The sequence below is a fragment of the Amblyomma mixtum genome, chromosome 7 (genome assembly GCF_055824585.1).
Source record: "Amblyomma mixtum isolate Tamu chromosome 7, ASM5582458v1, whole genome shotgun sequence".
NCBI classification, from domain to species: domain Eukaryota; kingdom Metazoa; phylum Arthropoda; class Arachnida; order Ixodida; family Ixodidae; genus Amblyomma; species Amblyomma mixtum.
The window spans coordinates 71,152,098-71,160,792 of NC_143018.1; the positions used below are offsets into that span (position 1 = coordinate 71,152,098).

General features: G+C 48.4%; 1 protein-coding gene across 2 annotated transcripts in view; it reads right to left on the reverse strand.

Moving 5' to 3' along the window:
• Positions 1–4,327, reverse strand: part of LOC149336434 (uncharacterized) — a 53,690-nt gene extending 49,363 nt beyond the window's left edge. Inside the window, exon 1 of one of the 2 annotated variants that reach the window (XM_089552896.1) lies at positions 4,205–4,327. Coding sequence is in view for 1 of the 2 variants with exons in the window: in XM_089552895.1 (XP_089409021.1) it covers positions 2,309–2,396 (88 nt within the window). In the remaining variant the exon portion in view is untranslated. Of the gene's footprint in view, positions 1–2,308; positions 2,595–4,204 lie in introns of those variants that run through there. The other variant, XM_089552895.1, reaches the window with a different exon arrangement.
• Positions 4,328–8,695: the final 4,368 nt, after the last annotated feature.

Below are 8,695 nucleotides of genomic sequence, written 5' to 3' on the forward strand. Positions count from 1 at the left end.
TTTATCTCCCCATTTTAAACCCCACACAACCGATAGGCTTACTTGGCAACCGCTTACCCGAGTTACTCGGGTGAGCTCGAGTAAGTTCGGAAGAGCGTCGCGCCAGCTGCGCGAGTGGGACATCTCCACTGCGCTGGTAGTGGTATGAGGACTCAACGCCATCTATGAATGTTAAGTAAAGAATGAAAAATTCCGCATGCATGTGCATTCACCCTCTACTGGCATCGCGTCGTGCTCTTAAGGCGGAGCTTAAGTGCCCCCTCCATTTGAAGAATGAACCCCTGCTTTCGCATGTGTTCTCGGTTCAACTGCGTTAAACCCCACCATTTTTTTCTTTCAGGGAGAGGGGTCTTGATCATGTATGAAATGAGGGCTTGCGATAGGTTGAAGCTTGGTGACACGGTTCACGAGTAGGTCATACATGCTGCTTACGTCCGCTCTCATTAGGGCGGCTAGAGCTGTGGTAAAGAGCTATAGGAGAAGTCAGGCAAACTCGCCTATGCTTTCTCACACTGACCGAGCAAGCGAAGGTGCGAGCGATCGCGAAGGTGTTCAGAACATCATGCGGAAATAAGAGGCTTTCCGTGTTCGCACAATCTGGCAAGTGGCCGACGCCACAGGGAAATGGGAGCGCCAGCACCAAAAAAAAAAAAATAGAATTCGGCCCATACCGTTCGTGCTCGTAGCACGCTACGTGGGAAATTATTTTGATATGGCTAAAAGCATTACCTCCAGTGATAAATGTGTAGTTCCGTTCGATGAACTGCTCCACGAAGTAGCATTCACACACAAGGCGGAGTGTGGATACCTTAACTGTCAGCCCGATGGAGGGAAATTAGCATTTCCGAAACAATTCGGGGCGCCACGGCACAAAAGCGATGAAAACTCAGGTATCGTCCTCGCCGATTTTAAGCCGGATATAAAAGATTCTTTTTTCATTTATACCACAAAGTAATTTAAGCGTTTTATTGCCAAATAGTCAACATATGCTTCAGCCGCATGCCTAAGCGATAGTCAACACAAAAAGTAACATTGTGAGCCAAAACTGAGCTGAGAGAATAAAAATTGGCGGGCTTTGATTAAGCCTGGTAGGTTGCTTAAAGGGTCAGTCTACTGAATTTTATCGACCATATTTTCTTTGCGGCAACCGATAGCTCTTTACTCAAATTACCGTTTAGCCAGCTGTGGTGCCAAGGAGTGCGGTAGAACATTTTAAAATAGAATTTATTAATCTGGGAACACATCTGTATGAGATGGTAGTCTCATCTGGCAACCATCTGGATTTCCGCCGAGCGGCGACAAACATGGCGGCGCCCGTCGAAGCCGGACCTCTCGCTTCGGACTGAATTTTCGTTGTTGCTGCCTTTTTCAGTGCGTTAATTGGCCATAAATGGGGCGCCTGTCTTTCGCTTCGTCTCATCTCGCCTATAAGAAAACATATAAGAGATAAATTTGCTTTATTTTAATAATTAGAGTGACGATTCTGCCGCTCCTAGGCTTAAGTGGAGAGTCGGTTTGTTTACAGCAATGGTTCCCGTCCTGACGACCAGATGGCGCCACTATAGGCTGAGTTTATTTTTGCGTTTCTGCTAGCATACGCTGAACTAAAAGTGGGAATGTGCCTGCGTTTTGCGCACGTGTAACTATAAATATTCATGTGATTTACAGAAAAGGCGAGCGGTACGCCTTCTACAGTTTACTAGAACAAAACGTGCGTTTCTCTGACATTGGGGCATACAAATGGTACGTAGTATATTCACTTATGCTTCTACAAAAAAAGACTACCACTTTCTTGAACAAAATGAACGTTTGGGGTCGCCACCATGCTTTTTTACGCGACTTTTAACGCCGAAATAAAATATAAATTCCTGCCTAAACCGGGCGCAGACCCCTCGTTATTGATGTTATAGGGTGCCAACTACCAGATTATGCCATTATTTATACACTCATCTCGGTGAGTAGACTGACCCTTTAAGCGAGCGCAGCGCCTCTAACGGAAGGAACGCGGCGCGCCGCGTCTAAAGAAGGAACGCAGTGCGCCGCGTCTACAGGTCACGCGTGGCTACCGGCCGCCGCTGCGCGACGACTCGACTTGGTAGCCCATATCTCACCCTGGTATGACGTCAGAGTTCATTCTAAAGATCAAACGTGGCTACCGGCCGCCGCTACACGAAAGGCCATTCATTAGCGTAGTATTGCTTTCGCAATAAAAGTGGCAGTGGCTTAGCTCGGCTATGCCAGGATGTACGTAGCGAAAGCTCACGGCGGCATATTCCCGGCGTTTAGCCAGTCGTTCGGCGCTCTGTACCTGTTTCCTGGGTGATTCGTTCCCTCTTTATCTTGTCCCGATGTCGATTCCAGGCCTTCTTCTGCTTAGCAGACTTGTAGCCGTCCATACTGCCGCCTTAACTGTGGTTGCGGCGAACGCGAGCTCTTCTTTTCAATCCTCCGACATGTACTCAGGTATGCGACACAGCTGGAGAAGCGAGCGGAGGCGAGCGCAACGACGACGTCACGCCAAATGACGTCATACCAAACGGTGACGTCATACCAAATGGCGGCGGCGGCGAGGCGCGCGGTGTGACGTCATGCCAGATAGCGTGGCGAGTGCGCGGCGTCTAGGGAGCCTTCATGTAACGACTCAGGCTATGAGGGACGCCGTAGTGAAGGGCTCCGGAAATTTCGACCGCCTTGAGTTCTTTAACGTGCACTGACATCGCACAGTACACGGGCCTCTAGAATTTCGCCTCCATCGAAATTCAACCAAAGAAGAAAGAGGGAAATAGGTGAGGCAGTGGAGAGCTCCGGTATAATTTTTACCACCTGGGGATCTTTAACGTTTACTGACATTGCACTGACATTGGGTGCCTTTGCGTTTCGCCTCCATCGAAACGCGCTCGCCGCGGCCGGGTTCGAGCGCGGGAGCTTGACCATTAATATTTTTTTTCGCCTATCGCGACTCCTGTGGTGAACGCCAAAGACAACTCGGCTTCACCTCCAAACGAGTATGCATAATCGCTGTCGACAAAAGTGCGCTCGCGACCACCGCGTCGCAGGTCCGCCGCTGCATTGATGATAACAACGACCTTTCGGCGTCCGCCATGTCCTTCGAATCCTTCCTAAAGCCGCGGCGGCCGAATTTTGATGAAGGCGATATTCTAGAGGCCCGTGTACAGTGCGATGTCAGTGCACGTTAAAGAACAACAGGTGGTCGAAATTTCCGGAGCCCTTCACTACGGCGTCCCTCATAGCCTGAGTTGCTTTGGGACGTTAAAACCCAAAAATTCAGGGGGCACTTTGGCTCTCTAAAGTGCTGCAAGGCGAAAGCGTTTGTGCTGCAAGGCGAAAGCGTTTCCTGGCCACTGTTTGTTTTTATTTATTTTTTATTTTTAATATTTTGTTTTTTTATTTATTTTTGCTCCTTTTCTTAATTTTGTTTTTTTTTATTTTCGCATCTTATATTTATTTTGTTTTTTGTTTATTTTCTAATTTTTATTTTCCTTTTCTTGAGTTTACTCCTTTTATTTTATTTATGAAGCCCATGCATTCACTAGATGCGCCTTTATTCAAGCTGGAACCTTGAGCCTTTTAAGCAGTGACGCCGAAAGGCGGGCGAATCTGCCGACGCGTCTATCGACACGGCTGCCGACGCGTCTGTCGGCACTCCTGCCGACGCGTCTGTCGACACGGCTTCCGACGCGTCTGCTAACGACAGTATGAGGCATTAAAGGCTTTCGCCTTAATAAACCAAACCAAACCTTCCTAAAGCGGCTCGTCGGCGCTAGAGCGCGTTGCGCGTTGACAGCGCGACAGACGCCGTATACCGTCAGAAACAGCACTCCGACAGAACAAGTTAGAGAATGGAGCCGCCGCGGTGGCTCACTGGTTATGGTGCTCGGCTGCTGACCCGAAAAACTGCTTCGATCCCTGCGGTCACATATCGATGGATGCGAAATACTAGAGACCCGTGCATGGTGTCACGTCAGCGCACGTTAAAGAACCCGCGCGGTCGAAATTTTCCGGAGCCCTTTACTACGGCGTCCCACGTAGCCTGAGTTGCTTTGGTACGTTAAACCTATAAAAACCAAAGCAAATTAGACAGTGACGGACACTCACGAACTCATCGCCCCGTTAGCGACAACTCCCCTTCTTTTTAGCAGCCCGAACACACGAGGAACGTTCATGGAAAGCTTCGTGAACTCACGGTTTGCTGCCGCAATAAGTGCACTCTCTTTCCGGGCCGACGTCAATGCTTTCTTCCGCGGCGTTCCTCGAATAACAGCCTCACGACAAGACGAGCACACCTCCGTACCGAGGCGCTCGCTGCGTTTCTGCCACAACGTTGTCAGTGCCAACGCTTTGCAGCGCGCATCTGTCACTACCGCCACGCCACGTATACCTTAAAGCACGACTAAGGTGTCCACTGTCCCCAGGGGTGGAGGAGGAGGTAAACTTTATTAAAAAAGAGGTCTTAGGCGCGGATTGGGGTCATGTTCCCCTCCCCGCGGTGGGCTCCTCTTCTAGGCCGGACGCCAGGTGGCCGACCGACGATGTCGTTCGGCGACCTCTTCGACTCGCTCTGTGGCTCGAAGTTGAACCTCCGGGTCCGAGCTGAGCAGCGCAACCTCCCACTGAGATTGGGTACAGAGCTGCAGACTGTGCGATGGCTTGTCTTGAGTACATGAGTATAGGATGTGCGGTGTGTCTGCCTTTTGGTGCCCACAGATATTAGTGTGGGCTTAAAAATAAATAAGAAAAAAAAAAGTGCCCTGCCCGTTTTTTTTTCCACAGAGAGAACAGACGGGGCTGTACTGCTCGGGGAACCATATGGAGTACATGTACGGATTAAAGAAAGTGTCTGTTTGGAGCTGCCGCCAACTGACTTGTTGTGTTTTACTGAGGGATTTATGTGGTTATGGGAAGATCTGTCTTTCTTTCTTGAAGTGGGTAGTAATTTCTTTGTAGGTTGTCATTCGCTCCTTGGCCGACCTGAGCTCGGGGTAGCGCACCTCCCGGTTAACCACGAATCCTCGGGCAAATTGGTGCGCCGCCTCGTTTCCAGGATGGTCCGAATGGGCGGGGACCCAGATCAATGTTATCTAGCGGATATTGGAGATTTTTTGTAAGATTTTGATGGCTGCTGAGTGGGCCCTTCCTTTTGCAAAATTTCGAATTGCTGTTTTGGAGTCACTTATGATGTATTTGGCAGTGGTGGAGGTAATGGCTAAATCTATGGCAGCTTCTTCGGCCTCCTCCGGAAATTTTGTTTTATCTATTGTCGCCGATGCAAGGGGAGAACCTCGATGATCGACAACTGCCAGAGAAAAGGCGTCTCTGTCCGCATGTTCTGCCACGTCCACGTGCGCCGTGTCTTTCTGAACTGAAAATCTTTCGTGAAGTTTTTGTGCCCTAGCCTTTCTTCTGTCCGTATTGTAGTGTGGATGCATGTTTTTGGGCAGAAGAGGTACTGTTAGATGTTCGTGCACGTGTCTTGGAATTGGCAAGGTGGGTGTACGGATTCCTTCATATTGTATTCCTGCTTTCTTTAGGATGAAACGCCCCGTTTCAGTGCCTGATAGTCTTTCATATTGTGCGGTGAGGTGTGCTTCTATCATTTCCGCTAAGGTGTTATGAATTCCTAACTGTAATAGTTTTTCATTTGGAGTATGACGAGGGAGGTTCAGCGCAATTTTGTATGACTGTCTAATTAGAGAATCCAGGTCGTCTCTTTCTCTTACTGTGAGGGTGACGTATGGTGTAGTGTAGTTGACCCTGCTGAGAACGAAGGCTTGTATTAGTCTCCTGGTCTCGGCTTCTTTAACTCCTCCTCGCCTATTCGCGATGCGTCTGATGAGGAAGGAGATTTGGTTGACAGTGTTTCTCAGTTTCTTAATTAACGTGTCGTTTTTTTGGTTTGACTGTATCAGCATTCCTAAGATTCTTAGTGTGTCCACTTCTGGGATGGCTGCCCCTTCCGCGTAGATTTTGATCTCAGGCGCTTTATTTTTCCTTTGACGTTTTGGGTGTAGGATGAGGACTTCAGATTTTTGGGGGGAACACGCGAGTCCTGCGGCTTGTGCCTCCTCTACTACTACATCTGCCGCTTGTTGTAGCGTATCTTGTATTGTGGCGATACTCCCCTTGGTGGTCCAAAGGGTGATATCGTCCGCGTACAAAGAGTGTTCTAGGTCTGGGATTTTTGCGAGTGCGTGTGCCATTTTGATGAGGGTTATATTGAATAAGAAGGGGGAGAGGACCGATCCTTGCGGCGTTCCTCTGTCTCCTAAACTGAAGGTGTCGGATTTGATTGCGCCAATTTGAATTTTAGCCGTTCTATCGGAGAGAAAGTCCTTGATGTAGATAAACGCTCTTTCGCCCACATTCAACGGTGAAAGAGATTCTAGGATTGCTTTGTGTTTGACGTTATCAAACGCTTTTGTTAAATCTAGAGCTAGGATTGCCCTGGTGCTCCTTTGTTGCTCCTGAGATAGGACTTCGTTTGCTAGTCTGAGCATCGTGTCCTGTGTTGATAAATGTGTTCTAAAGCCAATCATAGTGTGTGGATATAAATTGTCTTTGTGCATGTGAGACTGGAGTCTGTCTAGTATGACGTGCTCTATCAGTTTTCCTATGCAAGATGTAAGCGAAATAGGTCTGAGGTTTTCGAGTGCGAGCTTTTTGCCCGGTTTTGGGATGAATTTAACGATGGCATTTTCCAAGCCGCTGGGAGTTTTCCCTCCCTCCAACACTCGTTCGCAAAATGCGTGAGGGCTGTGATGGAAGCATCGTCTAGGTTTCTGTTATGCGCCTTTCCGTTGCTTTCAAAGCTCCCGCTCTTCATCGGTTTCAGCTGCCCGTTTAGCGCGTTTGCGCTCCCTATCGATTGCTAAATCGCGCGGTTGGCTATGTCGGCCGGATGAGAAGACTCGGCCCGACGTCTGCGAGTGCCCACTCTCGAGGAAGTCGGCTCCGCCTGACTTGGTGGTGGTGAAAACATTTATTAGGCAAAAAATGTACAGGAAGTATGCTTGGAATAGCACGTAAGGGATCGCTCCTTGCAAGCACTAGGTAGAGTTACTGTATATGCTACCATATACAGTAACTCTAGCACTAGGAACCCCAGTGGCGGTGGCCGCCGCCCGGGCGCGCCCGATTAAGGCTTGTTGAGCCTCTAAGTCTTGGCAGCCGAGCAGGATCGCCTCCCAGTCCTCCCGGGTTGGGTTGGGGATGGGGGGAATAGCCGGGTTGGCGGGGCAGGCCCACACCATGTAAAGCATAGTCGACCAGGCATGATCTGTTCCTGACATGCACACGTAATCAAACCATGGAGGAAATGAAAACGCTGCTTAGTGCCTTCGCCGATGACAATGATTGGTTATCAGGAATTGAAAGGCGCGGTGTCTGCCTCACTTCTCGGTGGACCCCTCAACCATGCCACGAGGGAAGAGTGGAAGGTTGGAGTGAAAGAGGAAAGAGAAAGATGTGCCGTAGTGGAGGGCTCCGGAATAATTTCGACTACCTGGGGATTTTTATGGTTTATAGTTTATGGGATGTTCAACGTCCCAAAGCGACTCAGGCTATGAGCCACCGCGGCGGGTTGCCAACGTGAATAATACAAATTTTGAATACTTGCCATAAGCTTGCCGTCCTGGTTAGCTCAATTGGTAGAGCGACTGCTCCGGTGAAGCGGTGGTCCTGGGTTCGATCCCCGGACCAGGACGAATTTTTCTTTAACTACGAAGTTTCTGAGAAAGCTGTATAGCTTTCCTTTGTAGCCGTATGGCTGCGCTCGGGTGAATGCCAATGAGTAATTACTCCCTTATTACTTAATCTTACTAAATAACTAATTAAGTGGAATTTAAAAAAAATCATTTGTGGTGCGTTACACGACGAGGAGCAATATGTTGTAGGCCTCACCAAGCACCGTTGCACTGCTTGTTTTCAAATTTTGGTTCAAGTTACATGATGATGGTGGTGGAAACATTTATTGCCAAGCAATGCAGAGGGGGCAGCAATGCAGAGGGGATCGAACCCGAAAGACGCGGGTTCGATCCCGGCCGCGGCGGCTAGAATTTCTTTGGAGGAGAAATTCTAGAGGCCAGTGTATACTGTGCGATGTCAGTGCACGTTAAAGAACCCCAGGTGGTCGAAATTTCCGGAGCCCTCCACTACGGCGTCTCTCATAGCCTTAGTTGCTTTGGGACATTAAACCCCATAAAAAAATAGTTTCTAAATAAAGTGTTCTTCCTACCAGAGAGCGTGTGTGTGCACTCTATAAAAGTTCTTCAGGCAGAAACAACGAAAATAAACGAACTTCACGCTTGTAATCTTGGAAAAAAGAATGCAAAAATACGACGGATGCAGAAAAGAGACACCACAAGCAGAGAGAAAGCTACAAGCACTGTACCAATCGGCTCAAATGTGGGTATTAGTTTACGTATAAAATCGGCACTGTGATTGGCTGCGTACTTGAAAGCGTACGTCTTTTTTTTTCATGGTTTCTGAGACGTCTGTATTCAGATTATACCAGGTGTTTCACAGAGGCCCGAAAGTAATTTCTTCAAATAAGTTTTTTTGAGTTAAAGATGCGCTTTTTTCACCATAGTAATTGCAGTGTTAGCGGATGCCACAAAACAGGAGAATCATGGTAACCAGCAAATTGATTAATTTAATTTTGATTGTCCACTCTTAACTA